Below are 24,336 nucleotides of genomic sequence, written 5' to 3'. Positions count from 1 at the left end.
GGCCATAGTCTAACATCCACCTTCCCAGAAGTCTAATTGCATGTTGCAGAGATGCATACTTTAACAACTATAAAAGGTCTGCAATAACTTTCAGTTGTAAAGAACTAAACAATTAAGTTTTCCACTTTGCCAGGGATTGCACAGTGTGCTATAAATTAAGTGTAAGTGTCAAACCAATACCTTACCCTGAAGCTCATTCTAACTCTAACCTGAACAACAAGTTCATTAAACAGGTCTCTGAAGGGGTGTGAAAAATATTTTATTTTTTCTCTTTGGTTTCCTGTGACAAATGATATTAGTCACTCACTCATGTTGAGAAAGCTGCTACCTAGAGTTTGCATGTCTTCCACAGTCACGTTTTGAACAGGCACAGCTATTTAATTAGTGTCTCCCCTTTTTCAAATATGCAAAATTCTTATCAATTCCCATCCCTAATCCTGGGGATATCCTCCCAGATCTGGACCAGGGCATCACTGAGCTCCTGATGAGACTGAGGTACAACCTGGCAGTGTAGAATGGACCAAAACACAATGTCCCAGAGGTGCTCTGTTGATTTAGGTCAGGCTAGTGGGGTCCAGTCAGTGTTATCAATTCTTTAATCCTCCAGAAACTGCCTATTCACCATATGAGGCTGGGTATTGTCATGCATCAGGAATGTTGCTTCTCCAGACCCTTTGACGTCTGTCACATGTGCTCAGGGTGAACTTGCTCTCATCTGTGAAAAGCACAGGGCGCCAGTGGTGGGCCTGCCAATTCTGGTATTCTATGGCAAAATCCAGTCTGGCAACACAGTGCCGGGAAGTGAGCACAGGGCCCACTAGAGGACGTTAAGTCCTCAGGCCACCCTCATGAAGTCTGTTTCTGATTGTTTGGTCAGAACCATTCACGTTAGTGTCCTGCTTTGTAGCTATGGTAGTGCTCATCCTGTTCGTCCTTGCACAAAGGAGCAGATACTGGTCCTTCTGATGGTTAAGGGTTTTCTACGGCCCTGTCCAGCCCTCGTAGAGTAACTGCTTATCTTCTGAAATCTCCTTCAGGAAATCTTCTGCCAGTGGCACATATTGATGTTGGATTACCTGTGTAATCTCTGCAGGGGCCGGGTATCACCTCATTATACCAGTAGTGACACTGCCCCTTGCCAAAAGCAAAACTAGTGAAAAAAGATAAATCTTTTCTTGCCCAAGGATACTTGACATGCAGACTGGAGGAGCCAGGGATTAAACCACTAACCTGATCAGTAGGTGACCTGCTCTACCTCCTGAGCTGCAGCCACAATGATGAAGTTAAGGCCTTGAGTTTGACTCCACCATCTGGCCGGGGCCTTTCTGCATGTTCTCCCTCTGCTTGCATGGGTTCTCTCTGGTTACTCCGGCTTTCTCCCACAGTAAAACGATATGCAACCAGGGTCCTTTGACAGCTAGGCTAGACTCCAGAAAAACACACACACACCCGCTACCCCGATAAAGATAAGCGGAAGAGAATGGATGTTTGTGCAATGTGTAATGCTGAACTTACTATGGCCCCAGCTGTACAAGTGCCAAGTTTGAAGTGGTTTGGATGAACAGTTTTTCAGATAGCTAAAGAAGTACAGTAAGTGTTTCAAAAACAGGGCAGCTATAAGGAGACACTAAGGAGACATACAGGTTGTGCACATTTAATTTGATTAATGAGATGTGCAGAACATGCTGATTATAGGTTGCAACTTTCTCCATTCAACATGAGTGGTTCGAAGAAGGAAGCTGCATCATTTATCACAGGAAACCAAAGGCACAAATAAAAGACAATATTTTTTTCACACCTCTTCAGACACCTGGTTAATAGTAAACACTTGGTTTTAAGGTGAGAAAGTAGTTTCTCCTACTGCGGCATGTTTTCTTTTATGTTCATAACATCCTTTGTGTTCAGGGGGCAGCGGAAGTGAGGAGGAGAAGGAAATATTCCAGCTGTGTGTCACACATCTTTCAAGTATTATGGTGTAGTCGCATTATGGAAAGCAGTCGTTGGAGATCATGACACAACCAAAATTATTGCAACTGTTCGACGTTAACTTTTTTAAAAAGTTGCATTGATGATGGGGACCAGGTCCAGAACCACCTACAGTCAAAAAGATGGAGTCAAGCGTCTATAAATCTGCTATACTTTTATACAATAATATGTTAACTAACTGGTTTTCATTAAACAGAAATTCACATTAACTGCTTATATACTGAAATTCATAAATATCTCCACAAATAGTGACATGGTTGCTGCAGGACGGCAATTTAAAAGCAAAATAACACAGGTACTTGGCAACCTTGCTTTCATATAGGGATATAACCAGTATACAAGTTGAGTCCCCAGCGGCGAAAGTAGTTTAGAAAGAAGATGCCTCCCAATAGGCGACCTGTGCAGTCACCTTGTGATCCTAAGGACTCACCACCAGGTTGAGGCATAGTTGTTGCGTGCTCAGCCTCTGGTTAACCAGTTGGTTGCAACAATCAATCACAAAATGCAAAAAGATTCAGGGCAATCACTAATTTTATCTAGTCACAAGGAGGTTGCCATCCTGTTTTTTCTCTTGTGACTGAGCTATTACTGTCTAGAAACACTTCAGGGAGGATACAACTGTGCATCCTCAATCATAGGCAAGCTGCCTCTCTTTCTTCCCCTCTAGATACATTTTAGAAGCTGAATATCTTTTGAGATAGATTTCTAGGTCACAAGGAGGACAGATGTCACAACCTGATGAATAGGCATGTTATTTGTTTCTCTCCCAGCTTCTCTCTAATCAGTGAGTGCACCCACAGCTCTTCCATTCATCACCAAACATCTCATCTGATTCTTTAGTCATTCTCTACCAGATTGCTCTAGCTTGTCTCACTTTAGTTTTGCTCCCAGTGTTTTTCACTTAAGCTGAAATAGTTATTGTTTTCAGACCAGTTTGATCTTGGCCAGCCACCCCGGCCAAACTCCACCAGCTCCTCTTCTGGCACATCCCCCCTGCCCGTTCACCCACTGGCTGGTTTCCTTTCACACTTAGCCATCACACCTCTGCCTCCCTGCCTGCTGCACAGCTCTTTACATTATCCTCTTCAACCATTTTCTTCCATCTTTTAAGCTCCTTCCCCTGCTGCAAGAGAAGTGCAGTAAAAGCCTGCAGGACTTAATTATGAGCAATCTCAAGTCTATTTCTCCTTTTATGTCCAGAAACTTCCAGTGGTCTTTTAAAAGAAAGGGCATCTCATAATAAATGCAGTCCCAGTAAAAAACACAGTCATGATATCACCAGTTTAATGTAATGTATAAATACAGTATGTGCAGATTTCCAACCAGCTGGATATTCATTTTGCTATTAATGACATATAAACAAAGGATAATATATTATCTCCTCTTTTAAATATCTGATTACTGAACATTTGTAGCTCTTATTTAGATTACAGGTCAAAAACACATTAAAAAAATGTTAATATTATATATTTTTTGGAAAATAAATTTCAATGATAACGTAACTAAAGCAGACAAATTCTGTCTTTGACTTTAGTTAGGCAAAAAGAATTGAAATTCTCAATCAAGAATCTCTTATGCCAGAATGTCCTGAGCTATGATAGGCAAAAGTTCTCATAAAGAGGAAGCAACAGATATCAAGTTGGAGTACTTCATTTTTTGGACAGTTAAATATATGGTGTATAGTGTAGCCCAGGGGCAACTCCAGGCCTCGAGGGCCAGTGTCCTGCAGGTTTTAGATGTGTCCTTGATCCATCACAGCTGATTTAAATGGCTAAATTACCTCCTCAACATATCTTGACATTCTCCAGAGGCCTGGTAATGAACTAATCATTTGATTCAGGTGTGTTGGCCCTGGGTGATATCTAAAACCTGCAGGACACCGGCCCTTGAGGCCTAGAGTTGCCCCTGGGCTACACTATACACCATATATTTAACTGTCCAAAAAATGAAGTACTCCAACTACTCCAAGTTGCCCACCCTTGGTGTAGCCTGAAGTTAGATTTGCCTGCATAAAGAGTCTGTTGTAACATATAAACTGAGGTTTCACAGTCATGGTGGTTCTCCAGTGGAGTCAGGGTGTGCCAAAGGATACACACAGTATTTTTCTATTATCCATAAAATTGTGGAGTGTCACTGAAAACTGTACACAGATGAGGATCAATAGAACCAGCTGTTTTTGTCCATTACTATCTAAACCTGTGTTAGGTTTAGATAGTAATGGATAGTAATGCACGTTGTAGGTGGTCCCTGCCACCGATGTGTTTGAAAACGTCTGAATTAAAGGTCTGCTTAGAAGTTCAAAAGTTTTGAACCATTGGAATCAAATTCTATACTCAATATAGAACATTTGCACACATAGCAGTTAAGGACACTATTTTTTATATTTAAAGTCATGGGTTTCTCCAGTTTCTAGAACTATATATGCATATATTCTTTACACTCTTTTTGCTCTATTTTGGTCTCCACCACTGTGTAGGTGTATTACTGTCCTTTGATGTTGATAACAGCTGCTTTAAAGTTATGATCTCTATTGTGATTTTTTTCTTCTCTTTTTCCAAATGTTTTCTCAAACACAATTGCAATGGATCAAACTATCACAAAACAGCATCCTGATAGAAACTCCACAGAGAAAAGCAATTTTTAAGTCTTAAAGAGTTTAGAGTTTGTTGGGAAAAAAATAAATTCACATAATAACTGCATGTTGATTTAAGTAATCTAAAAAAAATTAAATGAATAAGATTTTTTTTTTTTTCCATTAATGTTTGTTGGGTATCTGAAGATTCCCATGAGCCAGTCACGGGTGTGCAGAAGAATCAAGAACAGATCTGCAGCACTATCTTCACTCTCCGAGTGGTTCATACGTGCTGTCCAGAATATCCACGGCTGAATATCCACTGATCTCGTCCTTTCATGTGGTTTTGTCCACTCATTTCTGCAGTCTCATCTCATCACCACAGAGTTACGTTTTCAAGGTTAGCAAAACCTGGATTCTCTCGAAGTTTCCAGTAAGTCCCATTTGTCAACCACACGTCCCGTCCAGAGGAATCTTTGGATCTCCTGATGATGTAAAATAACCATAAAGAATAATAACTTTCACACCGGCATTTCTACGGTTCATGTATTTGCATGTTGTTGATGGCAGAAACGATTTGAAATGTTTAAATAATGTTACTGAAGTTACAAAGTTGCCATATAAAGCTGCAAGAACTGAATGGACTGTAAATATTTTTTACTGAATGAGTTATCCATGTACTAAAGCAAATTTCAGTCTATGGAGCTTTTCCCCCTAGCAGTTGTTTTTAAATGTGGCACACAAATGACCTGAACTGTACAATTACTTCAAATATACAGACACAAAGATATAAGCAAATATCAAGGTTGGAAGACCACAATTAACATAAATCATGATTATAAATGGAAATTATCAATGAACCTGGATTTTAAAGGGAATTGACTTACTTGAAAAAACGTGGAACATGCTCTTCACCCCTTTTGGCGAGCTCTTTTCTCCGCTCTCTCTGCATTTCTTCAATCTCGTCCTTCTTTTTGTCAGCTTCATCCACCCTTCCATCCTCCAGCATTCTGCAAGAAGGTGACATCAAGCTTACACCATTATATATTATATTATATTACATTAATATATCTATATATATATATATATCCTCAGTTTCCTGTTCTTAGCTGACAGGAGGGGCACCCAGTGTAGTTTTCTGTTGCTGTAGACCAGGGGTGTCGAATTCCAGGCCTCGAGGGCCGGTGTCCTGCAGGTTTTATATCTCATCCTGGGTCAACACACCTGAATCAAATGATTAGTTCATTACCAGGCTTCTGGAGAACTTCAAGACATGTTGAGGAGGCAATTTGGCCATTTAAATCAGCTGTGTTGGATCAAGAACACATCTAAAACCTGAAGGACACCGGCCCTCGAGGCCTGGAGTTCGACACCTGTGCTGTAGACCATCTGCTTCAAGATTAAACATGTTATGATGTCAGAGATGCACTTCTGCCTACCTTGGTTGTATCAATCTGTATAATACTCTGTGTGACTAGGACTCAGTTTCTGAACCCAGTATCACAGGGTTGTTCTTAAATACCCAGTGCTGAAATCACCTTTCTTCCCCATTCTGATGCTGGGTTTGAACATCAGCTGGTCATCTTGACTATAACTGCATGCCTAAATGCCCCGAGTTGCTCCCATGTGATTGGCTTTTTAGATATTTATTTCTGTTAAGGAGCAGTTGAACAGGTATGCCTAATAAAGTGGGCAGTACATGGATCTATCTACTTCTAGATAGATAATATTCCAGAGCATTGTAATGGACCACAGCTGTGTTAAAATCCCATCTAGTATTGTTTTCGGTTTTCCCTTTTTATTTTTTGCATTGGAAAGATTTCTGACCTTTGGTCTGGGCGCAGGCGCGTATCTGTAGGAGGCAGAAGAGGCTTCAAGCCTGAAGGGAGTTCATTCAACTCCATGGCAAAGCTGGAGAAACCATAGTACAGCAGGTAATCCTTTGGCTGTGGATCTGTGGGGTGATAGAAGCCTCTTAGGTGAACTGAGGCACAAACGTGACACTTGGCTTTATCCTGATAAGCTATTTTGGCAGAAAGAGTACCTAATCATCTCACTTAACCTCCATTTAAACTTCTAAAGAGAAGTTTTTGCACCCAACACGTGACTCAGACTAAAAAGAAATGATGGTCAAAACTAAACAGACAACATTTAAGGAAGCATGTCTTAGTTATTTAGGACTCACTTGGCTTCCAGATGCATTTTGGAGTCGGCAGAGTGTCACAGAAGATGCCTTCATGCCACAGACCTCCAAACCGGTGAATGGCACTCCCACTTTGGTCCAACACCACGCCCTGAACCTCATTCTTATTCGTTTCTGAACCCCAATAACGAGACTGCAGCAGAAGAAAAACTTGTTAATCACGCATCTAAAGAGTGTAAGACACGAGCGCTGAGTGGTCCCTCACCTTGACAAAAGTAATCTTGCATGTGCAGATGTTGCTTTTGAGGTTTTTGATGATGACCTCTCCGTAATGCTCCAGATAGCGCTGCTGGCTGAAGACGTTATGGATGCAAGTCACTACTTTGTTCCACTCATAGTGGTCACCATACCTGAGGAAAACACACAAATGCAGAATATTTGGTCATCACTGACACAGATGGTCAATTTTAACCCTGGAGAACCAATGGGGTCAGAGCCGACCCCATTGGTTTTCTAGGGAAACCATGGGGTCAAATTTGACCCCATGGGTTCTCCAGGGTTAAATCAAAAAAGATGGCAAATAATTCTGATTGCAGCTTTTCAAAAGTGAGGATTCATACTTTTATTTGGGGTTTTTTAAGGTTTTGAACATTTGTAATTTAAAATAAAAAAATCACAGTTTCTAGCAGCGACACTGAGTTTAGACACAGCACAGGAGTCCACAGTATCCAGGCTCATAAATGGTGAAACAATTCACAGGTATGACCAAGTGTTTTATTCTTTTTCTTTTTCTTTTAAGAATTTTTCTCATGGCAATGCAAAGCTTAACTACCATCCTAAGGTGTGGCCCTGAGGGTGAACCACTGGAACTATGGCACCTCAGATGGTGTGCCAGCTCAGCGTATTGAAATCACTTTCTTTACAAAGCCAAAACAACTGCTGTTCACTGAATACTCTACTCATTCAATTTTCTGGCTATATTATTGCCCCTAAAATGGAATTTTAGTTGGAAAACTACCTTTCTGACACAGTGGGAAAGACGCAGATGTGCTAGTGTAAATGGTCTCACAAAAAGCTGCTATGCCCCACCTGGAAGTGGGTAGCATCCAGATGTCTAAGTCACACCTTTGTATTTTATATCAGGAGCTTCTCATTGCATCTCATTTTAGCTGAACATTTAATCTACCAACAATTTTTTCAAATATCAACGATCACTGGTTGGGTTCTTTTATAATATGTCAGCCAGAGAGGAAAAATTGAAAATAAAGCCAGATCGTTTACCTCGGCAGAGTCACGTTTACCATTCCTGTTGGCAGGATCTCCAGCGACTTCCCCCAGAATTTATTTTTCCATCGCTGGTCTGTTCAGATGTAAGAAAGTATTGGTGACACTATACAATATACTCACATCCTTCCTAAAAGCATAATTAAGTCAGAAAACAGAAACAGCTATGATTACAACAGATAAAGAGAGTGTGCTGCTTTGATAAAAGAAATTGTTCACCTTGCCAGAAGGAGAAGTTCTCTGAGTCTGCATGGCAGGCAGAGATGGGAGGATGGTGGCAGACCTGGGGAAGTACAGAGACTTCATCACAAAATTATGTCTTTCACTATTTCATCCTCAACAAAGAAAAACAGTTCCCAAGTTTAAAAAATATTGTAATATTAAAAATATGGTAATATTGTGTCCATTTAATACATCTTCCTCAGTAAACCAACAGGTTTACCTGCAGCAGTTTTACCTGCATGCGCTACAAAACCAAATCCTATTCCACCGACACTTTGCCACCAACCAGTCTAGAGCTGGTTCCACACATTCAATCCAAAAAACTATAAAATTGACAGCCCAGACTAAAGACTCTACCCCGATCCTCTTACCATTGAAATTACCCAGATTTCTAATTCAGATTAGGATTGCTAATTAACACTGTCTGTTGAATATGTGGTTCTTAAAAAGCACCAAGGCAGAACTAATACCGCACCAGCACTAGTGTCAGTACCAGCCTTTCATTTGCTGCACTTCATGGTATGGTTCATGCTCTAAGAGAGTGTTTCCCAAACGGTGTGACCTGAGGCAAGTCGAGGTATGCGGTGGGATTTTGTATCAACCGTACGATGCTTAACAAATTTATTAGATTTTACAAAGATATTTAAAGAGATATTTCAGAGATCTGTCAAAAACCTGTTCAAAAGTAAAAATTATTATTGATAGGCTTAGACAAACTGCATGCATTTTTTATACCCAAATATAAGCTGGAACACTGGACTTCTCTAAATTAAAAAGAATAATCATTTGCTCTATGATTATTTATTATTAATTAATTAGATTATAGGGCCTAATTCATCTTTTCCTACTTTATCTTTTCTATATCTGTTCAGCTGTATAAATATCCCTTCTAGGTAACTGAGTGGTTTCCGCATATAAAGATAACCATGATACACCTGATTAAGATACCTGCTCACTGATGAGGCGGAAACCTCGGTCCTCTCTGATACACTCGTAGGTCTCCCCCAGAATCGGGTTAACGGGCTTGTAGCGGTTCCTGAACGTCGCAGTGGAGTAGCCAGAGATAGCGAAGGCAGCAACGTAAACCTAAACGAGATAAAACAAAAAACATAAAGAGTCGCTTTGTTTATCTCCATGTAAAATAATTTTATTTAGTTATTGCTTTCTATGCTATATTTTTCTTTCTCTTGCGATTTTAAATATTTCCCCTTTAAGGTCATCTCCTTGTGCATCTCTGGATCACTTTAAAGGCCCCTGACACACCAATTTATTCCTGTAAGTTCTAACCACCTGCACTTGTCCACCTGGAGTGCATGCTCGATCCACCTCACTCTGTCAAAATTTCATTTTGGGTAACTGACAGAAAGTCCGATTTGATGAGTAGAGTAAGTGATATACAAAGCTCGTGTTAATGTGGAAAATACCAGTTCATAGCGAAGTGAGAGTTTTAACTTAGGTCACAGTGTGAGAAAGCTGAGGGCTGTTTTTTTTATAGGCTGATATGTAGGCAGTGGTCTTTTTGCAAACAGAAGAGCTGCCTCTTGCTGGCCATCACAAAGAATGCAGTTTTAAGGCACTTCCTTTAATCTTTTACTACAAACATTGAGCTGGACGTATATCTTTTCCTTTTCTCTCTTGCTCTTGGCGAAGGCGGTCGCACTTTTTTTTCCTCCTCCTCTCCTCTCCCTTAGCTTCCCTGCTTAGCCTCTTGTGTCCTTGTCTAGTCTCGTGTTTTTTGTATTACTTTTCCCTGGAACACTCTCTCACAGTCTGTTCTCTAAAACCTAAAAGAGGAATTATGGATTTGATCAACTGGTCTCTGAATGCAGTTGACACCCCTTCAACGAGAAGTCTGGGCTCGGGTGAGCCTGAGTGCTGAAGATATCTACCTATTCGGAACCATGATAACAGGGTTCTTGCTGATCGGAGCTGGCTTGGCCCTGGCTTATCGAAGAATTAAGGAAGTGGAACCGGCTGTTCAAACCCCCACAAGGCTGCCCGCTGGGATTGAAACGATGGGACGAGGCGTGAGTTTCTCGAAATGGGTCATTGAGCGCAGCACGGATGAGATCTTGGAGAACCGCACGGCTGCCGTGAATACTCAGAATAAGACCTCTGAGTGCAAACTGATTACATCTGGAGGGGCTCGCTCGGAATAACACCTCTGGGCGCAAATTGATCACATCTTGGGAAGCGCACTGCGGTCGTGAGTTCTCAGAACCTGCTCTTTGACCACAAGAATGACAACACCACGGAACGTAAGTTTGGATAACATCATAGAAAGCTCACGGCTCTCCAACGGGAGATTGAGAGACCAGTGTCGGACTGTTAGAACAGCTTTGAAATTCTTATGAGTTGTTCGCACTAAAGTAAAAATCATCATCATTTTATGCGGAGACCCCTTCAGCGCCAGCTGTGGGCTCAAGGCTGGAGCTGAACAACAACACCCAGATAACGACTGTGTTGAGACTGTTCTTCCCATTCTATGCAAGGCCACCTGGGTTGGCTGGAAGACTGTTTACTTAGCCTGGCAGGGCGAAGGACACCGTCTCAGCTGAACTCTGGACACATACACACACACACACACACACAGACACACACACAGACATATATACACATGCAGATATACACTCATCCCCCCTCCCCCTCCAAACGCCTTCGACGCTTATTCCCTTCCGATGCTGACGGTGGATCATGGAGCCCGGATGTACTGTCTACATTGGATGTCTCTTACCCTTTACCCACCCCTGTTGCTTGTCATGTGTTTCTTTGGTGTATTAAGAGTTTTTTTCATGTGCTATGTGCAGAGGTGTTTTTTTCTGTTCCCAAACTGATCTCCCTGTTGGAGCTCAGTCTGGGGGGAGTTATTTTTTTCTCCTTATCTTTCCTCATGTTGTGCTTTTCCATGTTATACCCCTCTGACCTGTCTTCCCCATGTGATGTTTGTGTAATGTATGTATGGTCGGATGGGTAAGACGGCGCTGGCACGGCTGGCAGCCTTAACCCAATTTCCCTCGGGATGAATAAAGTATAATCAATCAATCAATCAATCAATCTTATGGTATGTTAACTCGTTTTAAGTGTGGACAGACTTACCATCCTCTGGTAGGGGTCTGATGTGTTGTTGGCAGTATCCAGCAGCTCACTGTACTCCAGCTCTTCACACAGCCTCTGCAGCAGGTTAATGGGCTCATTGAGAACAGCTGGCATGGACACTCGAGCCAAGTCTTTACCTGTGAAGAAACAAAACAGAGGGCTCTGAAAACTGCCATGAAGATTCTTTTCTTGCGTTTTATCAATTCAAGTACTGAGTAAGTCTGGATTCCTGGTTCTTACCTATGTTGTTATAGAGGATGGCCACGAGCCCCACGTGGCTATTGTCAGGACAGTGAACAGGCAGTTTCGTTCGACGTCCAGTGCTCTTGGGAACAACACTGTTGGGAGTCCTGGAAATGCTGGCACGGTACTTCCGGGTAGCTGATGCTGCAAGGTTGGTTAAATAAAATAATATTATTATTATCAAGAATAAAAGTACGGCTGGATGTTTCTATTCAGGCAATAACAAGAATAAGAGTCTGCATCAGTGCCAGTGGTTTTGAGGTTGTACATAGTGTGAATTGTTGTTTTAGTTAGTACAATATTCACATCAAAGAGTAGACAGAAAGAAGAGTAGGTAGAACTATTCAACAATACTATTCAAGTACATTAAAGCTTTTTTTTTTTTTAGGATATTAAAAAAAAACCACTGAGTTTTTATACACTTTAAACCCTGGTCACTGATACTGGTGTACCCACTGTGTCCTTCCTCCGGCTCAGAATTGGTGGTGCTTCCATCACTTAGTCCGGATTCATCAGACACCTCAGAGGAGCTGCCCCACAGGATGTCATCACTGGCATCAAAATATTCTGCAGCCGAGTCTGCCACCGAAGGAGGTCCTTGGGATGAACGCCTCACTGCCTCAGGCTGGCACCGGAGGAAGAAAAAAAAGGAATGAACAAAGAAAATCAGCCACCAAGTATAAATTAAAAAAAAAACAGGATAAAGTGTGCCAGAGAGTCCAGATGACAAATCTAACCTGAGCTAATGTGTTAGACTGGTGCATGTTGTTAGCGTCCCAGACTGCCTGCAGCTTCTGCCTCTCCTGGGACAGAGTCTCATGCACCGACTTCAGAGAGTTGAGCACTAAAGGAGCATTAAACAACAGTTTCTGTTGAACAGGAAGATATCTGTGGCATTTACATATTTTGCAATAAAGTGATTCCCAGGATAAGTATGCTCAAATTTACGTTTGTCTACCAGTAGATGACATGTTTGTGTTGATATGTTTCTCTGACCTCGTTGAGACATAGCGCAGATGTCCTGTTGGATTTTCTTCCCTTCGGGCGAATTGACCGTGGAAGGGGAGAGCTGAGAGTAGACGTAGTCGGGGATACAAGGGACTGATGCACCGAGGTGGGCCGAGTTGCTCAGGTGACTTGAGGACAGCTGTGAAGTGAACAGAGGAAGGACTGTGGTTGATTTCCTTGCTATCTATCTTTGTGTGAGTAGATGTCACTGTTGTGTTGTGTTATCCAGCACAGGTTTAACCAGCACTATGAAGGGAAGTCCCAATGTTTATACCAGGGAATGGGAATGCACCACCAACATACAGAGATCTTCACAAATCTTACTAGTACTGCTGAAAGTGGGAGTCCTGTTTTACTGCCCATCTCAGGTTTGAGCTTACAGAACATCTCAGAGGATCCAAATGATCTTTGGGTCTATTTGGGACATCTGTAGTTATATATAGATCCCCCGAAAGGCTTTTTAAAACATTCAGCGTTGTATTTTCTTGTCACCTTTAGGCCTCTTTGGGTTTGTGAAGACCTCTAATGTTAGGGGTTAACAGAGACTACAAAAGCACCTACAACGGAGTGGAAAGAATAGTTTGATATTAGGGAAATGTGTGCTCTTTTAGATGAGTTGGATGAGTAGACTCCCATCATTGTCTTCACCTGCTGTTGATTTCTTACACCTTTGTCTTATTTCGCTACATAAGTCTTCTTACATAATTGTCCACATTGTATATATAGTCATTTATTCCTCTGTATCCTTTTCCCTGTGTCTGTGATTGTGTGGATTTCATACATTAGGTTTTTGCAGTATTCTGGAATTGTTCTTAATAAAGCTTGCTTTTTGTTTCTTTATTGAGCCTATTTGTCTACATTAACATGTATTTGTAAAAACTAGAATAAAATCTGGAGCTTTTGGGTGTTACACATGATGTTAATTAGTTAAGATAATGGCTGAATTGCACCGAATTTTTATTATTGTTATTAAATACTCCTGTGCTTCTGGCTAACGTAAAGACACGGCTTGGAGTGTAATCTACAGGGTGGGCCATTTATATGGATACACCGTAATAACATGGGAATGGTTGGTGATATTAAAGTCCTGTTTGTGGCACATTAGTATATGTGAGGGGGCAAACTCCTCAAGATGGGTGGTGACCATGGTGGCCATTTAGAAGTCGGCCATCTTGGATACAACTTTTGTTTTTTCCATAGGAAGAGGGCCATGTGACACATCAAACTTATTGGTAATGTCACAAGAAAAACAATGGTGTGCTTGGTTTCAACGTAACTTTATTCTTTCATGAGTTATTTACAAGTTTCTGACCACTTATAAAATGTGTTCAATGTGCTGCCCATTGTGTTGGACTGTCAATGCAACCCTCTTCTCCCACTCTTCACACACTGATAGCAACACCGCAGGAGAAATGCCAGCACAGGCATCCAGTATCCGTAGTTTCAGGTGCTGCACATCTCGTATCTTCACACCATAGACAATTACCTTCAGATGACCCCAAAGATAAAAGTCTAAGGGGGTCAGATCAGGAGACCTTCTCCTGAACAATTGGTGTTGCCACTGAGTTAAAGCCTCCATATCAGCGCTGGTATAGAAGGAGAGGAGGCCAAACCAGGAGCAAAGAAATTGCTGAGTTTCTTTTGGGGGGGGGTTCAACATTTTGTCCACAAAATCTTTCCAAGCAGTTGCAACAACTCCTGTATCATTTTTGAGCTTCTGTACTTTTATATCATTAAAATGTTAGCAAAAAGCAACACGATCGTACGCCAGGTTACAAAAATCGAGAAGTGCACAAGCAGCACCTTAGTCCTCATATGTATAACTAAGGAAGTCTCAACACAGTAGAGAATATGGGTTACACTGGCAGTACTGTTTTCCTTTTTAACCTGGAAAAAAACTTTCATCATTCATGAAGTTATAATTCATGGTTAGGAAGTCTGCTGCAGAGTGTGAATGAAGAACATTCAAACATTTTTAAGCATGAAGTTGTCTCATGTACTAATAGTGACTCACCGATTTAGTAATCCCACGAATAGGCTTTGGATTAGATTAGAGAAAGGTCCCAAAATGTTACTGGAGAATTGGGATTTCATAAACCCAATATGCTGACTCAATGTATGATTTCAAAAACCAAGATGTACTATATGTCAAATTACTATTTAATTAATATGAACATTTAACAATCTTGCTGATCGTGTCCTTTTTAAGAATTTGAAGGCTACAGACCATTCTTACCATTCCCAGGGCCTCCACTCTGGACAGTGTGCGGGAATGACCCCAGATCTTCCCTGATTTCGGCTTCTTCGGTTTCTCCAGTGACAGATTCTGCACCAAAAAAGGTTTATTTTCTCATGTGATTATGCTGGAGACATAATGCAGTATGTACAACGTGTTTGAATGATCAGCCTATATGCACCTGTATGCTGATGATCCGTTGCAGGTCTCCATTAGTAAAGGCCTGCCCCACCTCCAGTGCCTGCAGCCTCTGGATTAAGCGGTTTAGCTCAGAAAGGTCCAGATGACAACGGTTCAGCTCTGGCAGGAAATATCAAGGAAGCATACTTTTTCTAACTAATTAATCACAAAAGATTCCTGCTGGCCACAGAGCTAATATACAGAAATAGCCGTTGCACTGTGAGTGCAAGAAAAACACCTTTTTCTTTAAATCTGGTGGACTGAGACAACAACTTGATGTTTATCAAGTTTTATGCAGCTGACTATCCCCTATTAAATGGTGTTAGCATTTTAACATGATTCCAGAAAATTGACCAACAACAAAAAAGAAAATTTAATTATATTTTCCCCAATTTAACTCTAAACAGTAACGGGACATAGTAAAATACATTTAAGTAAACTTATTGTACTTTTAATGTACTTTTTCCTCAACTGCATTTACCTCACAGTTATTGTTACTTGCTATTTTTCATGCCTAAAGAATTTGCATACAAAATGTAAGACATGTAAAGTTTACAATATGCTTTGATTTAAATCAAACTATCCAACAGTATATACATTATTAATGATAATTAATATTAATTTTACTGTTCCAGCTTTTTCTTTTCAACATTTGTAATAATTGAGATGTGAATGTGATTTTAATAGGTCTGACGAAACTCTGGATAATTGTATTGGGGTTTTAACACTTCATATACGTCATATTGGAACAGTTGGAAAAATACCTGTACTCCAACCAACCTCAAAAGCAAATGTTAGTTAGAAATAATGCACACGCAATAAATGTCATGGTCCTGGGTCGGTGACCCAGTGTTTTTGGTTTTGTACTTTTACTTTTGATAGTTTTGTATTATGACTGTTGTTTTGGGTTTCCTAGGGTTTAGTGGTGGTCCCTCTGTTTGGTGTCTTCCCTGCTTGTGCATCCCCTTAGTGTAGTAGGTCTCTGTGTTTGGTCCGCGTGTGTCATTATGTGTATGTGTTTCCTGTTTTACTTTGAAGGTCTCTGTCTTATGTCAGTGTGTCCTGGTTACGTTCCCCTGCCTCATCGGCTGTTATGTCTCCCAGGTGTGTCTCCCTCCTGTTTCCCATCCACTGATTACTGGTGTGTATTTATAGTGTGTGTTCACCCGTCCTCGTTGCTGGTTCGTCTGTGTTGTTTCCCCTCGGTCTCCCTGCGTCTCTCCGTGTGTATTTCCCTGGACCCCCCTGCATCTTCGTTTCTGGTTTGTTTTGTTAGTTTTACCCAGTTTAGGTTCCAGTTAATGTTCCCAGTGCCATTGTTGTTTGTATTTCCTTTCGTTTAATAAATCCTCACCTGCACCTAAGCTGCCGCATTTTGGGTCCTCATATATTCCCCCACGTCTGCCACACCGGACGTGTCAATAAATAATCTAATAATAGTCACATAGGACATATTGGTCATTTTTAAGTCACCTACTTTAAGTCTTCTCTGTAAATGCTATTTGTGGGTGTTTTATATGGACACTCAATTATATTATCAAAAAGAGAAAACCAAGTTGAAGAATGCTGAAACTTGAAGACTGTACTCAACAAACTGCCACTTTTAGAATCACCTATTCAGTTTTGTCTTTGCAGCCAGGACTATTAGACAAATACCTTGAACACAGATGTCAGGATTGTGGCTTTGTTGCAACCAGGCGGACACCTTCGTGTTCACGGCTGTGTTAGCTGACGGCAGCACGCCTGACGCTCCAGCTGAATCTGCCATCCCTGTGGCGCTCTGATAAAATAGAGGCAAGAGAACACCGGGTTACTCTCGGTGGCCTGTAACGACTGCGGCTTTCAGTCTGACGTCACTTTCTTACTCCATTATTACCAAATCTCCATTCCTCTGAGCTTGTTCAGCTGCAGTGGGAAGGGACAAAGTGTGGAGGAAGCTGTTGTGAACATGAGCCGCCTCATTCTTCTTGTACAGGCGGTGAGCTTGTAGCTTGGTTACCCAGATGTAGAAGAGTTCATGACTCTTTGCCTTCATATGATACAGAATGTCCCCTGCATCCAAATCAATCCGATTTGATTTCTTGTTTATCGATATTACTGCGAGGCTCACATCTAGCGAGCCCTGGACTCGTCCCCTGGCCACCTGTCAAAAACAAAGTGATATAAAAATTATTTACTGACACTGAATAAATCAGACATCACATTAAAGAAGAAATTGGGTTAGAGGTGGTTTGCCAAGTGGCTTGTAGAAGATGTAAGCAGGCTAAACTTAAAAGATGTGCTCTATAAAGATTTGCAAATAGGATTTGTGTTCAACCATCAGCCGGCATTGAGATCAACTGATTTCCCAAATGTCAATATAAGAGGAAACTACCCTCACCAGCTATTTCATTAGTTACACCTGTTTAACTGTTTATTAATGAAGATATCTAATCAAAGCATCAGCAACTGAATGCATTTAGGCATGCAGACATGGTCAAGGTGATCTACTGAAGTTCAAACTGAACATCAGAATGGAGAAGAAAGCTGATTTAAGATACTCTGAACATTATTGTTGGTGTCACACGGGTTGCCTGAGTATTTCAGGAAATGATGATCTACTGGGGTTTTCTCTCCATCTCTAGGCTTTAGAACGGTCGTAAAAAGGCTAGCAACAGTTTCTCGGGGTGAAAAAGGCCTGGTTGATGTTAGAAGTTAAAAGAGAAAGGTCAATCCTTGCATTGTCTGGACAGACGTAAAATTTCACTTACATCTTGTTGATTTTTGGAGTAGCGTAAGGTCCCTCCTTCCAAGACGAAGTACCGCTGAAAAAGAGATCATCTTTTTTGAAACTGACAGATTTTAAAGAGACCCAACGTTTGAGCAGAAATGTGAATGAGTGCACTGACTTCTGACCTTGTGCCAGCCTTTAAGTGGCCATTTCCTCCTCTTGAGAAGATATCCTTCACAGATTCCTGGGGCGGTCCTGTCTTGAGGATCGTCACCTGCTCCCTGCATTTCAACCTGAAGGTCGTCAATTACTTCCCAGTCTTTGATAATCTATGGAAAATATGAAGAAAAATGAAGTGTCCGATTCAACAGGAAAACTGTCGTTTCTTGCTTACAGCGTAAATAAATGGATAAAAATGAAAGTTTAAATGAATGAATGGAAATATCCTAAAGTTGTAAATTGAAGAAAATCAATCTGCAACTATTCTGATAACCGATTAACCGTTTTAATACTTTTTAAGGCAAAAATTCCAAATATATTTGAAGATTTGTGGCTTTTTTTTTGCTGCATCTGATCATATAAACTGTTCTTTTTTGATTGTTTATTAGACAGATCAAGTTATGTGACTTTTTAAACATATATATATAACTTCAGCAGTCTCAAAACTTCTGGGAGGATGGGGATGATCAAGAGGAAATGTGGAGTTGATGAATCTAATTTATTTTCATGTTTTCATAGACCTTTTGTTTCATAAGATCCTATCCTGAACTGTCTGACCTGTCTGGAGTGGCGAGATGACAGAGTGCTGCTACTCTGAGAGTGGGCTGGCTTGTTCCAGGTATGGGAAGTCTTCTCCAGGCCACTTGCCAGCGATTGGCTGCGATTGAGTGAAGATCCAGACAGGTCCATCTCAGAGCGCCGACCTCAGACTCCCCTTCTTGTTGTGAGCGAGTTCTGCTGCAACCTACCAAAATCCCCCTGAAATCAAAGGAAGACCAAGAAGATGATGGTTATTCTGAGAGTACAAGTGCCTACTTCCTTATAATTATTTCCATTTTTTTTTTAGCTGTAATAAAGCAGAATTTAAAACAGAAAAAATCCTCATTAAATGCAGTAAAGTACTAGCACTTAATTTGTCAGCATCAAACTATTATTGTACTGCTGTAACCTGCCTGTCTTACTGTAAAAAATAAAAATAAAAATCAGACCCATATAATATTTAAATAATATTTTAAATAATCACATTTTTGCATTGTTGCAATTCCTCTGTTCCGGTTACAGGACTGCTGCTATTTTCAATAATTTATAACTACTCTTAAAAATGAATGCCACATCTGATGAATCAATGCAGGCCAATTGTTCTTAGCCACATAAACATAAAACTGGAAAGCACATCACACATCCACAGCAGTCAAAGTCTAATCAAAAAATAACTGAAATAACCATCACAAGACTTCTTAAGTAGTGATTTCTCAAACATTTACATTTTCACTTGCCAGAGAAAATCTACTGTCCTATAATATCAAAAACAAAAAACGGCACCAAACCTTTAAACCAAATCAGTGAACACTGGGCTTGGAGACACTTTCATGTACATTAAGCCTGTTTCCCATTTATTTCCCCCTGATCCAAACTGGCCTTTGAAAGGTAACACCAGCCCTTTAGCAAAGAGTTAGTGCACACTTATTTTAGCTGCAACAAAAATCTATTTTAGTCAAAGTAAGGCAGACAGCCTCTTAATTGAATGTGCATAATTATTATTTTTCTACTAGTCTTCTAAATATCAGACAAAAGGTCAATTTTTTTCTCATAACCTTAATGTTCTGGCCGACAAATCTAAACAAATCTGAGAAAAATTATCATTTGAGTGTTTAAGATTCTGGCTCCTCAAACACCATCAGCTGACGAAGCTCATTTGCTGAAACTGTGTTCTTAAAACATATTTAAATTCCAGTGGTTTAAAAAATATAATTGATCAACTAATCAGTGATGGGTGAAAACTGATATGTTCCTCTGATTGTTAAACTTCTCATTTAGACCTGTGATATTAACTGTGTCACATATCGTTCCTTCCTTTGTGCCCTTCCCATTTCCTGCCTGTATCCCCGCTAGTACTGTGAATAATAAAAATAAACATAATTATGAGCCTTTAAAAAGTCAGGACTTAAGTGAACAATAAGTTGACAAACAATCCTGCACGAACAAACAAACAAAAACTTTAAATATATTGATACATTTCTACCTTGATGTCTTATTTTCACCAAATCTTGCATTAGGTCAGTTTAATTTAGTCCTTTATGAAGAGCTGTGAAGGGTGAGAAAGTTCCATGAGCAGCAAGTGAAAGTGTTTAACAGACTGAGCAGAGCAGGAGACAAGAAAGGAATCTAAGTAATCCAGTTACCTAACACAGGTGAGAGCTGAGCTCTTGGTTCAAGCCTGGTATCATAAATGCTACCTGGATATAGCACAGCACACCTGAATCCTCCAACCAGATCACTCTGGATCCTAGAGTCAAGCACACTGATTTAGAGCATTTTACTGACCAAAAACAAACAAAATATACAAGCCAAAGTTGGAAGATTTATCTAAGAATATGTTATGTTTTATCTTATCATAATGAATAAATCACGCTTTAAGGTGCACAGATTTGGGGGGAAATATGTGACAATTTATTATCAACAGTTTTAACACCAAACTCTTGTTTTGTTATGGTCTGTGGGCTTCATTGGGTTATTTTCTGTTTTCTGTTTAAGTTGACTTTTTGTTGTTATTCTAAACCTCTAATTTTGCTGACTATGTTGACTGAGTTGTGTTACAATTGTCATTCTGTTTTCAGTTCAGTCATGTTCTGATATTTATGAGTGTTTTCTTGTCTTCTTCTTCTTCTTGTTTTCTAGTTACGTCCTTCCTGTTTTACTTTGTAATTCCAGTCTCCTGTGTCTTTGTATTTAATTCTAGGTCATTTTGTATGTTTAGCTCAATAAGGTTATTTCCCCACCTTCCTCTTCCCGTGATTGCCCTGTGTGTGTCTGTGTGTATATACATATAGTCCCAGTTGAGTCTATATTTGGGTCTTCATTCCTGACATGTTTTTATTGTTGTTCTTATAGCAAAATGATTGTAATTTTGTCTTTTAAATCAAAGTTTTTAAGTCTCACAAAAGGCAGGTTTAGTTGTACAAATATAAATAAAACAACATTATGTGTCTTAAATTATTATTTTATTTACAACGACACAAGAGCGAATGCAGATTTCTAATTTAACAAGTTTATTTTGTAGCAGATGCAACATTTTAAATTTTAAATTTGTTTGATTAAAAAAACAGATGTACCTGGTTCCAGATCCTTAAATGTGTGCACATCCTTAGACATCTGTGACATTAAATTTATTACTTTGGGTTTGAGGCTGATGGTTTTTTAAGCTTTCATTTGCTGATATCTAATAGTTCAAGAAAATCTTAATTGACATTTTAATCAGCCTGTGCAGATGTAATTATTTGCGCAGTCTGGTTAACAGCTACTGTATGAGACTATGACTGGATTGATCTGTTAAGGGCTCCCTTTGACCCTCCCCCTTAATCTAAATACAAGCCACACATCAAACAATCCTGCATCAGTTTGGAGTCATTTGATGAAACACAACTTTAGCAATACGAAGCTTTAGAAAAACTCTCAGTTGGACTGAGGATCTCCAAATATTTAGCCTAATTAATTTTGGGTAATTATGGTGTGGTCTGCTGGGGTGGCAGCATCTCTGCTGGGGACAGGAAGAGACTGAACAGGCTGATCCGAAGGGCCAGCTCTGTTCTAGGATGCCCTCTGGACCCAGTGGAGGTTTTGAGTGACAGGAGAATGGTGGCTAAGCTGTCATCCCTGCTGGACAACATCTCCCACCCCATGCATGAGACTGTGACAGCACTGAGCAGCTCCTTCAGTGGGAGACTGCGGCACCCACGGTGTGGGACGGAGAGATTTCGCAGGTCTTTCCTCCCCACTGCTGTCAGACTCCACAACAAAGACTTTAACTGATCATACACACACATCCACAAATGTGCAATAACACAAATGTGCAATAATCTTTCTGGCACCGTTGTATTTTTCACTCTGTTGTATATAGCATTTGTATTCTATTTTTATCCTATTGTATATTTTATTCTATTTTATTCTACTGTATATAGTATTCTATTTTTATTCTATTCTGTACAGTTGTGTACTGTATTTATTCTTATTTTATTTTATTCTAATTGTCCTTCATAACTTTTGCACTGTCCACTTCCTGCTGTGACAAAACAAATTTCCCACGTGTGGGACTAATAAAGGTCATCTTATCTTATCTTATCTTATCTTAGCTGTTTAAGCAACTTAACACATATTTAGCTAATTAAACTGCTAAAACTACTGGAGGTGGGTGAATCTGTGGCTTCTGGGGGATCCCTGTGCAGTTTGCCTTGTTGGTAATCCACTCTTGTGCAGTGTGTGGCACCATGGCCAATACCGTCTGCAAGGAGAGGATTACCTCTTCTTAATTGGTTTTTCAAGAGATGTTTTTAGCTACTTAGAGTAACCTGGACACGGAGTAACTCGATCTGAAGACGGAGAGCACTGACACAATAATATTATTCATGATTACCACAGAGTAACACTTCTATACACTTAATATAAATTTATGCCATGGTTTGTTTACTACTTAGAATGTTTTATGACTTTCAAGAGCTGCAGAAAAGAAATACTTTTTTCCAAAGAAAACTCTTGTATTTGCCGTATTTTATGTGTATTTGCGTTTAATTTGTGAGTCTGAGAACAAGCTACTAATATTCGTTGAGTTAAAATTTGCATTTTAACACAGACATCACAGCGTCAGTCTGCAGAATCACTGTGGGAATATAACTTTCATATTTATATTTTTTGGCCTGACTTACTTAAAGAAGGTTTCTCGGGTGCAACAAAATGCTTTACAAATCTTTCCAATACACTGTAGTAAGTAATTTTGCCAGTACTGGGATGCTAAGTCAGTGCATTCAATTTGATTTCTGTCTAAATCTATCCAGAAGCAGCCTGCCTTGCTGTTATGTAAGGGCAAGAGAGGATGAGAGTAACTGACCTCAGTACTGAAAGCATGTGGTGGAAACAGGATGAAAGGATTTGCAGGTTTCTGAGCTTGCTTAGTCAGAAAGGGACATGCACAATAGTCCGCACTGAGTTTTATTATGATTTCCACTCACATTTTATTTTGGTTTCATGTTCTAGACACAGAGAAATAAAAAACCTCTGTGTATCTCCCATGTTTAGAAGTTATCCTTACAGTGTAAATATCATAGTTGCATACATTTAAAGCACTCACACTCCAATTCATTTAACTCAACTTCCAAACTGCAATAAAACATTAAATAACTCAAAGATGATGAATGGTTATTTGCTGGACTACTGTTTGACCTCATTTGACCCAGAAAACCTAGATAAGACAATGTGCAAGCAGATGGATGAGTGATGTAATGAGCTCACAGGGGGGGAAATGGTGGCCAACACAACAAGTCAGCCAAGTTGGAGACTTCATGCATCGTGCCTGAGGGTGGAGTTAAGATGCACAGATTATGACTGTTATAATCTCTTGTGTGGAATAAAATACTCTTACCAATAGTGTTCAGGACAGCTAGTATACACGAAAACGTGCAACTTACATCTAAAAGACTAAATGCTGAGCACTTTTTGGACTCCAAACTCAGAGGGAATTTTTTTAAAAAACAAAACATTACAAAGGGCAGTGAAACAGTTTTAAAGGTAGATTCTTGTCCTGATCACTTCACATCCTTGGTTAACAAGTCATTTGTTTCACCTGTAAACTACTGAAGTCTGCATAGGGTCTAATCTGGATTATTATACTACTGCCTCAGCACAACGACAAGTAAAGGTTACTTTCATTTGAATCAAATGCTTTTAGTGTTGTTTCATTATATATATATATGTATATGCAGATTAACATATTCCCATGACGCATTCGCTGTCCAGATTACACCACACATAACTGCTGAATTACACAGAATTACTGGTGGTTATATTTGGTGTTTTCCATTAAGATTTAGCCCAAACTTTCACATTGTTTGTCTGGCATTTTCAAATCTATTTTGGAAAAGCAATTTTTAAAAAATCCCACCTGAAATCCACCTCCGACTCTCATCGTCTGTCCTTCCGCGTCTGATTAATCCGACAAAAGTCTCATTTGGCGTTTAATAATCTGTGAAAACTCACCATTTCGATGAAAAAATAGCGACAAACATTGAAACAAAAGAAGTCAGACTGCATGCTTTATCCAGAGACAATCACATAATCTCACCCGCCGTGCCCTCTCTGCGGCGGGTGACAGCAGCTCCCTCAAATCCAAGGAGGGCCGTGCGTCGCAGGCAGCGCGCACCATGCGCAATGTGTCCTGCCCATTATCCGCATTAGCTGGAATTACACTGAGTCTCTAGGGCTGTAGTGGAGAGTGAATCTAAGCAGGCTCCTCTCTCTCTGAACACTCAGTTTACTCATTTTTAGGTTGAAGCAGAGATTAAATGGACAAAACCTGAAGCCTCCTCACACAAACTTATTAATACAGTATTTTAGGGGATATTAATGACCTTTATATGTTAATAACTTCCAGGAGAACACCAGAATGT

The 24,336-nt window shown here is 40.1% G+C and overlaps 1 protein-coding gene across 2 annotated transcripts; it reads right to left on the bottom strand.

Moving 5' to 3' along the window:
- Positions 1-3,253: 3,253 nt before the first annotated feature.
- osbpl7 (oxysterol binding protein-like 7) lies at positions 3,254-24,065 on the bottom strand. Of its 2 annotated transcripts, XM_063482587.1 has the most exons (22): positions 23,832-24,065; positions 18,458-18,658; positions 17,866-18,009; positions 17,721-17,774; positions 16,847-17,113; positions 16,627-16,750; positions 14,972-15,090; positions 14,782-14,880; positions 14,569-14,592; positions 12,543-12,693; positions 12,284-12,390; positions 12,003-12,171; positions 11,544-11,690; positions 11,304-11,440; positions 9,156-9,293; positions 8,205-8,268; positions 7,983-8,061; positions 6,967-7,111; positions 6,744-6,894; positions 6,386-6,512; positions 5,446-5,568; positions 3,254-5,043 (listed from the first exon to the last, which is right to left on the bottom strand). In XM_063482587.1, the coding sequence occupies exons 2-22, from the start codon at positions 18,587-18,589 to the stop codon at positions 4,935-4,937; spliced, it is 2,610 nt and encodes an 869-aa protein (XP_063338657.1). In that variant the 5' UTR covers positions 18,590-18,658; positions 23,832-24,065; the 3' UTR covers positions 3,254-4,934. The 2 variants fall into 2 exon arrangements, with proteins under 2 accessions (XP_063338657.1, XP_063338658.1); XM_063482588.1 differs by lacking the exon at positions 14,569-14,592 and having other exon boundaries at positions 14,791-14,880.
- Positions 24,066-24,336: the final 271 nt, after the last annotated feature.

The sequence above is a fragment of the Pelmatolapia mariae genome, linkage group LG8 (genome assembly GCF_036321145.2).
Source record: "Pelmatolapia mariae isolate MD_Pm_ZW linkage group LG8, Pm_UMD_F_2, whole genome shotgun sequence".
Classification (NCBI taxonomy): Eukaryota; Metazoa; Chordata; class Actinopteri; order Cichliformes; family Cichlidae; genus Pelmatolapia; species Pelmatolapia mariae.
This window is presented reverse-complemented; position numbering and strand designations above follow the sequence as displayed.

Bases quoted from the DNA above. Each gene is read 5' to 3' on its own strand.
- osbpl7 (XM_063482587.1), bottom strand. From the start codon at position 18,589: ATGGACCTGTCTGGATCTTCACTCAATCGCAGCCAATCGCTGGCAAGT. The intron at 18,010-18,457 runs GTCAGACAGTTC...TATTTTCCATAG, and splicing joins CATCTCGCCACTCCAGACAG to ATTATCAAAGACTGGGAAGT. The intron at 17,114-17,720 runs GTAAGTGAAATT...TGTTTTTGACAG, and splicing joins ACTCCAAAAATCAACAAGAT to GTGGCCAGGGGACGAGTCCA.